A 13,342-nucleotide genomic window follows, 5' to 3' on the forward strand; every position below is an offset into this window, starting at 1 on the left:
CTTTCGCTTTATGTTTCAACAGTTTAGTATTTTGCATAAAAATGCCTGACAGCAAAAAGTTTGCCCCCCCCCCCCCGTGAAAAAATTTTCGACCATAAAAAAATAAATATACATGTACATTGTCCGCCAACAGCACCCCTGAGCACACTCCCCCCCCCCCCCCTTGTTGCTCTGGGCTAGTTACGGCCCTGCAAGAGTCGCGCTACCTACCGAGAATTAGCTATCATTAGTTCCATCGATAGTTCCGTACGTTTCGGAAACCGTGCTTCGTCAATGAAACGTGATTTGTCATTTAAGACGTGGAGAGAATTGGGAATGATACATTAGGTCTACTTTAAAACATCCCGCGGTATGAGGGAGCCACGGTGGCTGGGTGGGTAAGGCGCTGGCTCGCTAGCCTGGAGGTCGGGTGTTCGATTCCTGCATTGGCCGAGAAAGTTCATCCCGATTTTCCGACGTGGTTTCCCCTTGTCAGTGATGCAGGACGGAGGGCCTGACAAGGACGGCTGTCTAGTCCTTCGGATGAGACGAAAAACCGAGGTCCCGTGTAAACATTGGAATGCAGTTGGAATTCGATATAAGAGTAGGCGATAGTGCCGCTGCCCGGGCAAAATTTCCCTCATAGCACACTGTATGGCGTATGCCCGTCTTCATTAGCCCAGTATAGGAGCAGAACAGTAGGACGTTAAACCCCATTTCATTTCATTTCCCACGGTACGAGCTACTAATAAAAACTCAACAAATTTGAAGTTGCAGGGTTACATTCAAATAGTGAAGAATCCGGAACTGGGTTTTCAATCAGACCTGAAATCAAATGAGAATAAATTAAACCGGATTCAGATTCGACCGGATTAGCTTCAATCAAACACTCCCGAAGACAATATATATAATATATATATTAAATCGTCCTAAACAATTTAACTTTAAATCGTCAGAATTATATTTTTATTGACAGAATTTCTGCTGTCAACTTTTGACTCGACTTTCTATATAGCCTACTTTAGACTTCCTCATCACGATTTTCCACCACAGATTTTCTCCGTTACAAGTATAGGATATTAACCTACCCGAGCCTTCAGGACAATCTTTTCCGATAATTCTGACAGTGACCCTTGAGGGTTTTCCATATGCCCGTATGTTAAATGGGCTGTGCCTAAAAATACTTTACAAACAAACTAGGGGGCTATAAGTCTTGGAGTATGTGCAGAAATAATCGAAATGTGGACGAAAAGAAAATTCTGAAAGATATAATAGACATGGAGAATTGATCTAAATATGCCGATAAAGTACGCCGTCTATTTCGGTGCTGAATGCTACAAACTGTACCATAAAAATTTTAATTGTAAAAAGAATAAAAATTGATTTCTGTGTGCTTTGTATGATTCCGATCATCAACGTTATCAGCGTTTGATATGAGCCGGTTCGTATCAACCTGAGATGACGTCATGACTAGTTGATATGAAAGAAATATCAACCTGTCATGATGTCATCAGCGGTTGATATGAACCAAATTATGATGACGTCATGACAGGTTGGCATGAGATATAACTTCCATGCACATCAAAGGGAAAACTACCGCCAGTTGTATAATTATTTTCCCGACCGGCATATTATCCTAAACGCTGAAGCCTAGACACCCGCCAAAAGCAGGGTCCCGTCTGACCTTTGTTTTTCTTTCATATTCTGTTACAAACAAATAAAATCATAAAGTTTTGACAAATAACATTTGAACACATAATTTAAATATTCTTTTATTTTTTTTTTCGATCGTTTGTGTTTATCTGGAAATCATTTTGTACAACATTGGAGAATGGCCCGTAACATGGCTGTTTGCCATCCCACACCACATGCATAGGCGTACAGGTTCGATGAATGTTAGGGGGGCAGAACCTGAAATGCCCGAAACAATTCCGCGGAGCTTGCCGTATAGTAGGACCTTACCCCCACCCCACCCCCAAAAGAAAATGTGGAAAATTTGATGGCCGCAAACGCGTTTTCATGGCGCGAATCGTGATAGTGGGAACCTAGCGTTTAGACTGTTGTATTTACATCTTCTATTTCTATGTAACACCTCACTGATTTGCACGAATAAAATGAATAGTCAGACCGTTTATGCTCCTTAACGCCGCCACATGTGTAAAAATAAAATAGATATTTGAGTAACAGAGAGAGAGAGAGAGAGAAATGGGGTTTAACGTCCACAAACTAGGTCATTTCGGGACTAACATTGGTTTAATTTTATTTCAATTATTCGCTTGCGCGTAGGGGTCTTTAGCAGTGGGAGGGAAACCGGAGGTCCCGGAGAAAACCCACGAGGTTGGACAGGCGACCCTACTCCTTGTCACGTACAACCGGGTATTTGAGTAACGTCCTTGTTGAATACGTATGCCATTGATAATATATAATATAAAGAAGACGGTGTGTGAAATTATACGTACGTATTTATATTATTCGGGCGTTCACAGGGACTGACACGCGACCGTTTAGCAGTAAAAAGTTAACCAGTACGATTAACTGGGCGGATCTCGATCAGTTTCGAAACTCAGGATTCAATGGGAGAGTTCCTGAACGTACAGGCCGAGTGTAATGGGGCTTACGTTCAGAGCTGACCTATGAGGCCCGATGTTACAGCATGTAAAAATAGCCACAACTGGCAGTCCTGCTGTCAGAATTGCCCGGAAATTTTTTATGTTGGTGAGCTTCTGCGTCCCTTTCTAGTGCGGGGCCCATTTGGGGAAAATGGTCAAATGTGCCAAAAACCGGACCTGGTGAAGACCCGTCGATCCAGATATACGTAGTCAATCCGTGAAAAAAATATTCAAGGGAAGTAACTCTAAATAAATTCCAAGAGTACCCGGATGTGGCTTCCATAGCATTTTGAAAATAACGATGAGTTGTAAAAGTTGAGTCATTGTTTATTGAAAGAATTCACAATTTCATATGTATAGAAATATCTGACGTGTTTGAAAATGGCAGCCAGGGATTTATCGAAAACGTTTGAAGAGTTTGAGTCGGAAGACTTTAGCTTAGAGACGTCTGTTCCAACTGATTTTACCATGTCGCCCGAACCGAGCGAAAGTAAACAGAATAAACGTCAAATCACGAAACATTTAATCGAAAGAAAACAATTAATTCATGATTTACAATTACTCAGAATAGAATTATCACAAAAAAATCTTGCCATTGAAAATATGAAAGCGGAAAGTATACAACGAGTAGATGAATTGGAAGAGAAATTGAACGATACATTGCATCAAAAACAAATTTTACAAGCGAGACTGGAATCTCAGCTGGCAATTCAAGAAGAGGATGCCAAGAAACGTCAGGATATGATAAAACATGAGTTATTAGATGTCCGACAGAGACAACAACAGTTAGAATCGGCCAATAACAGGTTGCGAGAAAAAGCAGGGGATGTGATGAGAAGTCTGAAAGATCTGAATTTATCAGAAGAGAAGTTCTATGAACTACGAGCCATGAAAGAAGATGAACTTTCTCTCAGAGACTATGTTGCTGTAAGTCTAGGGCTAAATATATTATTGTATGAGATCAAAAAACAACAAAATAAATGACATTTATTTAAATTATGCCAAAGCTTATATTAGGTGAAAAGTTTTAATGTGACCATCCCAGGTTCAGAACTGTTGAACATGTTTGGACATGTTTTGAATGATATGGAATATGTTCTTACGAAGTGTATATTTTGCCGTCCGACAGTTCTTTACTTTATTTACTATTTAGCCGTACTTCCGTTCGACATGTGCAGTTGTCGATTCCTGATATATTCCACCATTTTAGAACATTAAAAACAACTAGTCTTTCAAGTTCGGTCCAGAAGCACGATTTTACGGGAAAAACATAAACCTCGACCAAAATAGAATAATATTCTAAATGCTTTTCTGCAATTTATATTTATTATCTTATTTTCTTTTAACAATAATTCTCCAGTTTCTACCATCAGAAATTAAGTATGGCTATTTGCTTCCTTATAACTATAAGAAACGGAGAAAGAAGCAATGTTAAAGGACGAATAGAACGGTCTGGTGGTTAGGTTATGTGTTAATGTGAGACGGTAAAATAGCCCACAAGCTGAAAGAGCCAAGCCACCGTCGGACGGCAAAATATCCACTGCCATGTTCTTAATTGATGTAAAGCAGCCATTCTAGTTTATAAATTATAAGCAGTAATAGAAAAATTAGTTAGATGAATATTGATCAATTTCGAGACTTTTTTAAAACCTAACTGAATCTCAATTCTTAGATTTTTAAAACTGATATTATTATTGGACAATTATTTAAACTGTAAATTCAAACTAATGTCTGGGATTAAACTTTTCAATACCGGTAACTTTTTTACTGGAACCTTGCATATGGCCTACAGAGGATATCGTCTGTTTGTTAACTGGTACTGCAATAATATTTTGAAGTGATTTATAATTATATACACGTAGATTTAAATCCATTTTTATTTTTAGGTCCAATTATTTGAACAAACAAAACCTCTTCAAACAGAAATTGATCAGCTACGTATGAGAAATAAAACGCTGGACGATGGAGAAAAATCTTCATCTAAACAAACAATAGATTTACAGGAGGTAAGATAACAAAGTTACCATGTGACATACGGTCCTAACAGGTGACAGAGGCATGAAATTAAATGAAATGGGGTTTATGGTCCTACTGTTCTTCTCCGACTGGGCTAATGAAGTAGGCATACACCATACAGTGTGCTGTGGGGGAAATTTTGCCCGGGCAGTGGCAACATCGTCTACTCTTATATCGAATTCCAACTGCCAAGGGATCTTTTACGTGCATGCCAGTGTATACATGGGATCTCAGATTTTTGTCCCATCCAAGCGACTAGACAGATGTCCTTGTCAGGTCCTCTGTCCTGCCCCACTGACAAAGGGAGACCACACCGGAAAATCTTGATGAACTTTCTCGGCCAATGCAGACACCAGAGGCATTGTGTCGGACAATGTCTTATCCAGGCCTCGCGACATACAATTACTAGCACTGTTGATTAGTCTCGGAATGACACAGTTAAACCCTTATCCATCTCTCTCAACTTTATCGAGTAAATGACTAAAACAGACTAGATAATCCAAGTGAAAATGTTGCTACGTACATGTAGGTAAAAATAGACAATGATTCTTAGAATTGTTTTAAGTGTATCAGTTTTTCTAGAGTAATATTCATTCCTTCTTCCTCTTATCACTAAATGGAGTAGTTGTTTGAAAGAAAAGTGAGTGGTTGTTCGAACTAATTAAAGTGGATGTTTGAACTAAATAAAATGGATGTTTGAACTAAATGTAATGGTTATTTGAATTGGGATTTGAAACTGAACTAATGAAGACCGGCATACGTCATACAGTGTGCTATGAGGTCAATTTTGACCGGGCAGCGGCATTATGGTCTATTCTTACATGTATATCCAAAAAACTAGATACATGTAGCTGTCCTTGTCAGGCCCTCTTTCCTGCACCACTGACAAGGGGAAATCACGTCGGAAAATCTTGATGAACTTTCTCAGCCAATGCAGGGATCGAACACGCGACCTCCAGGCTAGCCAGCCAGCGTCTTACAATTTGGTAAATAAATAACGAACGTGTAAGCTTAGGTAAAAGTTTGTTTATGTTTATTTTAATTACAGCAATTAGCAGAAGAGAGACAACAACATGGTGAACTTCGAGTCAAATTTCAGAAAATGTCCCTGGAACTAGCGGAGATTAAATCACTGGTTAAAACAGATAATTATAAAGTAGAGAATTATGACCGTGTTAAAATGTAAGTTGTCATTTAGAGTCTGGAGTATAGAAGCTACTAGTCAGTTAGTCTCTATCGTACAGGCCATCATTTTCTCTAAGTTTCGGGTATTTTAGTTTTACTCACCTCGTAATACTGAGGTTGCATGTAGAAAGATAATGCTACTGACATGTAGTGACTCTCCCCCTAGATAATGCTACTGGCATTCAATGACTCTCCCCCAGATAACGCTGACATTGAGTGACTCTCCCCTAGATAATGCTACTGGCATCGAGTGACTCATCTCCAGATAATGATACTGGCGTTGAGTGACTTTCACCTAGATAATGCTACTGGCATCAAGTGACTCTCCCCCAGATAATGATACTGGTGTCGAGTGACTGCCCCAAATAAGGTTACTGAAATGGAATGACTCTGCTTTCAAAAAAGCTGAAAGATTCTTTTATAACATCTTTTATTATTTTGACAATTAGACACAATTAACGCACATATGCGAAGGCACAAAATACCCCCCTTTAGAACATGGCCTGAAGATTCAGACCCTCTTTGGCCACTTAGCACCTGATTAGAAGATGATAACATATGTGTTGGTTTTATTATAGGCAGAGAGATAATTTTGAAAGTGATCAACTTGATGTCACTAGACAGTTGAATGTTCTAGAAGCCGCTCATCAGAATCTTCTCCGTGAACGAGATGAACTACAAAGGGAGGTAAGTAGGTAAACATTTTGTCATGTTCAACATTGTGTGTAGCAAGGAGTAGGGGGGTCACCTGTCCAACATTGTGCTTAGCAAGGAGTAGGGTCACCTGTCCAACATTGTGCTTAGCAAGGAGTAGGGTTGCCTGTCCAACCTTGTGGTGATCTCCAGTTTCCTCCTACTGGTAAATAACCCTACGCACAAGCAAATTATTGTAATAAAAATTATACCTTAATGTTAGTGTCAATATGACCTTGTTTGTGTTGAATGGATGTTAAACTTTCTCTTTCTTCAAACTCGTGGGTTTTCTCCTGGTCCTCCTGTTCCCTCCCACTATTGGAGATGCCAACAGTCTAACATGCACACAAATTATTGAATGAAATGACCTTCAATAGTTCGTGTTGAGTATGCGTTAAACCCCATTTCTCTATCTATGTCTGTATATTTTGGTATTTTCCATTATCAGCTGACAGGCTGAGATTAGATAAAGCGCTAGCAGTTATCACTATAATAGTTAAAAACTAGATAATGTAAAGGGGATTTGCTGAAAATTTCAGTCAAATTGATTCACCCTGAACCAAGATTTTTGCAATTGAATTTTCGGGATTCGAAACCACGCCAGTCGACTCAATAACAGGCCTTATGATACAGCACGCACATGCTTACCATTTGGCCATCTAACCCCCCACCCAAAGTAAGGCCTGCAATAGAAGATTTAGCTCTTGCATTATGTATGTTTAACATCTCCACATTTATTCACATCAGCTATTTATTAATTCCTCATGGTTTCGATTTAGCGGTTGTACGTGACAAGGAGTAGGATTGCCTGTCCAACCTCGTGGGTTTTCTCCGGGTCTTCCGATTTCCATCCACTGCTAAAGACCCCTACACACAATCGAATTATTGAAATAAAATTGAACCATGTTAGTCCCGAAATGACCTAGTTTGTGTCAAGTGGACGTTAAATCTCATTTCTCTCCACACATGCGTTGAGATACTCACAGGGTTAAAAAAAAAGTTCACCGAGTAATGTTTATATATTCTTGAAGGATACATGGGTGGCTTCAAAAAATGGTATAAACAAAAAAAATCGAATGAGCCCTTTAGAAACAGGGGGCACCGTTCAGAAAATTTTCTGATATCAACTCCCCAAAGGGTGGATTGGTCGGTAACCGCCCAATCCACCCTTTGGGGAGATGATATCAGAAGATTTTCCCAAACTGAAAAACTGTAGGGTTGATATCAGAAACTTTTTTGAGAGGTACCCCCCGCATCCCGTTCACCTTTAGTGTCAAATGAGAGCTACAGCTAGGCGCGGTCTATATATAGGTGCGGAATCTGCTCTCCAAAAATAGCTTCTTCACCGGGTAAATATAAAAGTTTCCTGGCTTGCCTGAGTATCACAAAAGTTTCCTGGCTGACCCAACTCATACATAATTGTTTGCAGTATTACATTTTATACATATTACCCTGTGTATAATAACAAGCTCAAGTATTTAATTTTAATGACAACTGTCAGATATGCTGAAAGACGCGCTATCACACAAGGAAAATAGATACAAAGTATGTATTGCATGTTTTCGAAAAGGTTCGAGTATCTCAACGCATGTGTGTCTCTCTCTCTTATTAATTCCTCACATATTTTCAGTTATCAACCACGAGGCAATCGTTAGCTTTAATAAAACAAGATAAAGATTATTTAAGTCGTCAGATTTGTGATGTGAGTAATAAATCATCGTACACCGAGGAGAAGTTAGAACAGTTAAATCGACAATTAGAAGACGCAAAACGGGCTCGCGAAGAAATGTACGATAAATATGTCACTTCCCGGTAAGTTTCCTAAATTTATTTTTTATTATCCTGTTTTTTGTTCATGTCATGTGGTTAGGACAAAATGAATATTTTAAAATTGCCACATGAATTGCATGCCAGAATGCTTTCGTGTGTCAGTTGTATGAAATAACTTGATGAACGAGGCTAAACACATCCAATGTAGACTGCAATAACCAGGCGCCAAAGACTGCCATTCAATTCAGACTCTTTGCGTATTGTGTCAAACGTAACTGATTAGAAATTACAGAAACGATTGAATGTAAATCAGTTTATATACATTCATATTAAATTATTGTATGTGATGTGACCCATTTATGTCAATTTCGAGGTGCTAAAGAATAAAGATTTAGCTCCTTTAAGATCTGATGTAAAGTGTTTAAGATCTGATATAAAATGTTCAAGATCTGTAAGATCCGATGTAAAAACTTTGAGATCTGATGTAAAATGTTTAAGATCCATAAGATCTGATGTAAAATGTTTAAGATCCATAAGATCTGATGTAAAATGTTTAAGATCTGATGTAAAATGTCTAAGATCTGATGTAAAATGTTTAAGATCTGATGTAAAATGTCTAAGATCTGATGTAAAATGTCTAAGATCTAATGTAAAATGTTTAAGATCTGATGTAAAGTGTTTAATGATGGTTTCCCACGTACAAACTGGGTGATTTAATGGTATATATGGACCAAAAACATATTCAAACTAATTAATTTGTCATAATTTTGCTTCAAATCCTTCTCAAACATTGTAATTGCAAAGGAATGCCCTTGTATTAAAATTCGATCAAATCAGGTCATGTTTACGTCACGTCTTGGGAGTCAGAGGAGAATTCATTGCATACATAAGATGATGTTGTCTTTAATCGCTTACTATTTATTACAAATATCGAATCCTAATTAAATTCTCGGATTATCCACTACCCGCGTCTTTTTTATCTCAGAAAGTATTGTACGTCTAACTCTTCATAATGTTTATCAACTTGTACATCATGCGCTCAATGTTCGCGTTTGACTTTTGACATTACGCGTGCAGAAGTTCCTAATCGTCGGGCTGTTGATTAGGGGAACCCTTACATTTTTGTCCTGTATACGCTCCATGAGTGTTTTTCAGGGAATCCAGTATTTTTCTAGTAAGATTGGATATCTCTACATTCCATATATACCAAAATACCATACTTTTATTGGAAATAACCACCCGATAAATACTTTTCTGGGAACCCATCTTTAAGATACTGTAAATTGTTGATAAGATGATATTTTTCGAATTTTTTTTACAGTGATGAATATAAGCGTGAATATGAAAACAAACTACAGGAAGAATTAGACAATATACGAATAAAAACTAATGCGGAGATCGATCGACTTCGAACATCAACAAAAGAGATGTATGAACGAGAGAATAGGTGAGTTATTACCATTATTACTTACTACCATTATTACCAGAAAAAATGGCTGTATTATGTTGATGTTGATGTAGTTCACTTTAGAACAAATTACCTTTGTGAATGGAAATGTATAGTCGTTCGGATGGGACAAAAAAAAGGTACCATGTACCTCATTGGCGTGCACGTATAAGAACCCTTGACAGTTGGAATTCGATATAAGAGTAGGCCATTGCGCCACTGTCCAAGCAAATTTCCCTCATCACACTACATGGCGTATGCCCGTCTTCATTAACCCAATCAGAACAGGACATTAGGATGTTAAACCCCCATTTCATTTATGTTTATTATCGTAACAATGGCACTGTTTATTGGAGCCTTAGCCTCACTTTGCCCTCTTTAGATTAGATGGCCATAGCTTTCTAATCTGCTCAAAATCGGAGCCATCCGTTGACCCAGGGAGTTGATTATAGACTTGTCGTGTTAATAAATGTTTTAATAATAATTTATAGAACACGTGAAGCAAAAATAAAGACCTGCAATAGACAGATCTAGCTCTGACATAATGATTCGTTAATTTTATAAATATGTTTTTATTCTGTAGAAATTTACGAGAAGCTCGAGATATGGCAATATCTGAGAAAGAAAAGATGCAAGCGACAGAACGGGAAACAACAACAAAATACGAACAACTTTTAAACGAGTAGGTTTAACATTTTTTTTGTTGATCATATTTTTTATTACCCACTGTAGAATCTCAATTCCAGATACTTTATACACTTCCTTGCGCCCAAGTGTCTTTAGTAGTGGAAGGAAACCGGAGGACCCGGAGAAAACCCACGAGGTTAGACAGGCGACCTTAATCCTTGTCACGTACAACCAGGAAATCGAAATAACATCAGTTGACTCAATGGCAGACTTTATGATACAACACGCATGCGCTAACCAATTATTTTAGATTTGGTCAGGGATGTGTTCTAATTTATTAGGGGGGTTGGATGGCTGAATGGTTAGCATGTGCGTGCTGTACCATACAGTCTGTCATTGAGTCAACTGGCGTGGTTTCGATTCCCCGGTTGTACGTGACAAGGAATAGGGTCGCCTGTCCAACCTCGTGGGTTTTCTCCGGGTCCTCCGGTTTCCTCCCACTGCTAAAGACCCCTACGCGCAAGTGAATTATTGAAATAAAATTAAACCATATGTTAGTCCCGAAATGACCTAGTTTGTGTCGAGTGGACATTAAACCCCATATCTCTCTCGCTCTAATTTATTAATTAATGTAGATTACATCAATGTTTGGTTTCTAGATTTGGTCTCATGTTAATGTCTTATTTTATTAATTATTGTAGATTTCGACAGTTACAGATGGCCGGAGACAGTAGAGTAGTTGAAATACAAAACGATTTAAAAATAAAAACATTTGAATATGAACGAGCTCAGATGGTTTATGAAGAAGCCATGAAGAATTTAAAAGAGACTCAGATTGATATGGAAAAAATGCAGAAGAAAAATGAGGTATTGTTTTAGATATTTTGTGGGCCTGGTAGTTTGTTATATCAGTGTGTTCATTCCAGATATTCATCATATGTATTGATATTTTGTGGGCGTGGTAGTTTATTATATCAATGATCATTCCGTGTATTCATTAACTGAACTAGTTTCTCTCACAGTTTGTATATTCCTGTCTTGTGTTTATTTGTCAGCGTGGTTCCCTCTTGTCAGTGGTGCAGGACAGACCAGGCAAGGGACATATAGTCATTCGGTTGGGACGGTAAACTGAGGTCCTCTGTACTCTTGTATGCACGTAAAAGAACCCTTGGCAGTTAAAATGCAATATAAGAGTAGCTTGTAGCGCAAAATCTCTGTCATAGCACACTGTATGGTGTATGCCTGTCTTCATTAGCCCAGTCGGAGTAGGACGTTAAACCTAATTTTACTTACTAACCATGGCTGGGAAAATTCCTTAATATTTTCCAGTCTTTCATTGGTGCCAGAGAGAGACCTAGCAAGGAAAAGTGCCTTGTCATTTGGATGGGACAAAAAAAAAAGAGCATCCATTTACAAGTTTGTTATGAAACTATACTATATGGTTTAAGATTTTATATTCAATATCTTGCAGGTTTTAACAAAAGAATATTACCATTTACAAACAGCCTTAGAGAATAAACTTGTTGGTCTCGAAGCCGAGATATCTGATAAAACCGCCAAATTACAGACGTACGAACGTCTTGAACAGGAATTGGATGATGTTGTCATGCAGGCTGCAGAAGGTAAATTTACTCCATACAACAACTTCTTAGTCAATTCATATCTCAACCAATGATAGTGCTAGGGTTATGAGGGAAGTCTTGGGAGGGAGGCGTTGGGTGGTGAGCGTGAAATCACAACATCTGCCATTGAGTCAAGTGGCGTGGTGTTGATTCCCGCTTGTAAGTGACAAGGAATAGGGTCGTCTGTCGCCTGGGTTTTCTCTGGGTCCTCCGGATTATCACTAGATCTAAATATTGATGTATTTTTATGGTATTAATTTTAGTTGAAAATGAGGCCGATGCAGAGAAAGTTTTATTTTCCTATGGTTACGGTGCGAATGTTCCCAGCAACTCAAAAAGACGACTACAACAGAGGTAATATAAGCAACACAAACTAATCTTTTTCATTTTAATTCGCCTTAAAAATTTCCGGCGTGATTTCCACTTGTCAGAAAGCCTGTCGTCATTGAATCAAGAAGCTTGGGTTCGACCCCACTTGTACGTGACAAGAAGTACGGTTGACTACCTCATGGGTTTGGTCCTCTTCCTCCGACTACTAAAAGACCCTACGTTCAAGCAAATGGTTGTAATAAAATGGGGGCGGGGGTGGATGGCCGAATGTTTAGGACGTGTGCACTGTATCATAAGACCTGTCATTGAGTCAACTTGTGTGGTTTTGAATCCCGGGTTGTACGTGACAAGGAGTAGGGTCGCCTGTTCAACCTCGTGGGTTTTCTCCAGGTCCACCGGTTTCCTCCCACTGCTAAAGACCCCTACGCGCAAGCGAATTATGTAAATAAAATTAAACCATATGTTAGTCCCGAATTGACCTAATTTGTGTCGAGTAGAAGTTAAACCCCATTTCTCTCTCACTCTCTCTAACTGTAATAAAATTTAAATCCCCAAATGACCTAGTTCATCTTGAATGAGCGTTAAACCCTATTTCTCTCTCTTCTCTCTTCATTGTACAGTAGGGTGTAGTTTTAACTAATCTCAATTATCACAGTGTTAATTTTGATGTTGTTTATATTTGTAGCGTACATCTAGCCAGAAGAGTTATACAACTTGAGAAAGCCAACACATCGTTACGACAAGAAATAAATCGAGAAAAAACACGAACACAAGAATTAGCTGATGAGGTAAAATTGATAGATAAACATTTATAGGAGATATCCAACACTTGCAGTTAGACATTCCCCTTGTTTTCCCCCCGTCTCCATTAGCCCAGTCAGAGTAGAACAGTAGGACGTTAAACCTCATTTCATTTCAATTCCCTTTGTTTTTAACCCTATGTAAATTGGGGAATGCTCACTTGTCCGCGGGTTCATTAGTCCACCGATATCTATTGTTAGGGTTAGGGTTTGGATTATGTTTTTTGATAACCATATTTATAGCGGGGGACTAGAGAACCTGCG

The 13,342-nt window shown here is 38.5% G+C and overlaps 1 protein-coding gene across 1 annotated transcript; it reads left to right on the plus strand.

Annotated features, from left to right (window-relative positions):
• The first annotated feature begins 2,863 nt into the window (after positions 1–2,863).
• LOC126830588 (progesterone-induced-blocking factor 1) lies at positions 2,864–11,205 on the plus strand. Its single transcript, XM_050560987.2, has 8 exons — positions 2,864–3,515; positions 4,475–4,594; positions 5,653–5,786; positions 6,368–6,476; positions 8,113–8,294; positions 9,574–9,699; positions 10,283–10,381; positions 11,028–11,205. The coding sequence occupies exons 1-8, from the start codon at positions 2,970–2,972 to the stop codon at positions 11,203–11,205; spliced, it is 1,494 nt and encodes a 497-aa protein (XP_050416944.1). The 5' UTR covers positions 2,864–2,969.
• The last annotated feature ends 2,137 nt before the right edge of the window (positions 11,206–13,342 follow it).

The sequence above is a fragment of the Patella vulgata genome, chromosome 8 (assembly GCF_932274485.2).
Source record: "Patella vulgata chromosome 8, xgPatVulg1.2, whole genome shotgun sequence".
In the NCBI taxonomy this organism is placed as follows: domain Eukaryota; kingdom Metazoa; phylum Mollusca; class Gastropoda; family Patellidae; genus Patella; species Patella vulgata.

Excerpts from the sequence above, each read along its gene's own strand:
- LOC126830588 (XM_050560987.2), top strand. The coding sequence starts at position 2,970 with ATGGCAGCCAGGGATTTATCGAAAACGTTTGAAGAGTTTGAGTCGGAA. Across the intron at positions 8,295-9,573 it reads GATAAATATGTCACTTCCCG|TGATGAATATAAGCGTGAAT; the intron begins GTAAGTTTCCTA and ends TTTTTTTTACAG. Across the intron at positions 10,382-11,027 it reads TACGAACAACTTTTAAACGA|ATTTCGACAGTTACAGATGG; the intron begins GTAGGTTTAACA and ends TAATTATTGTAG.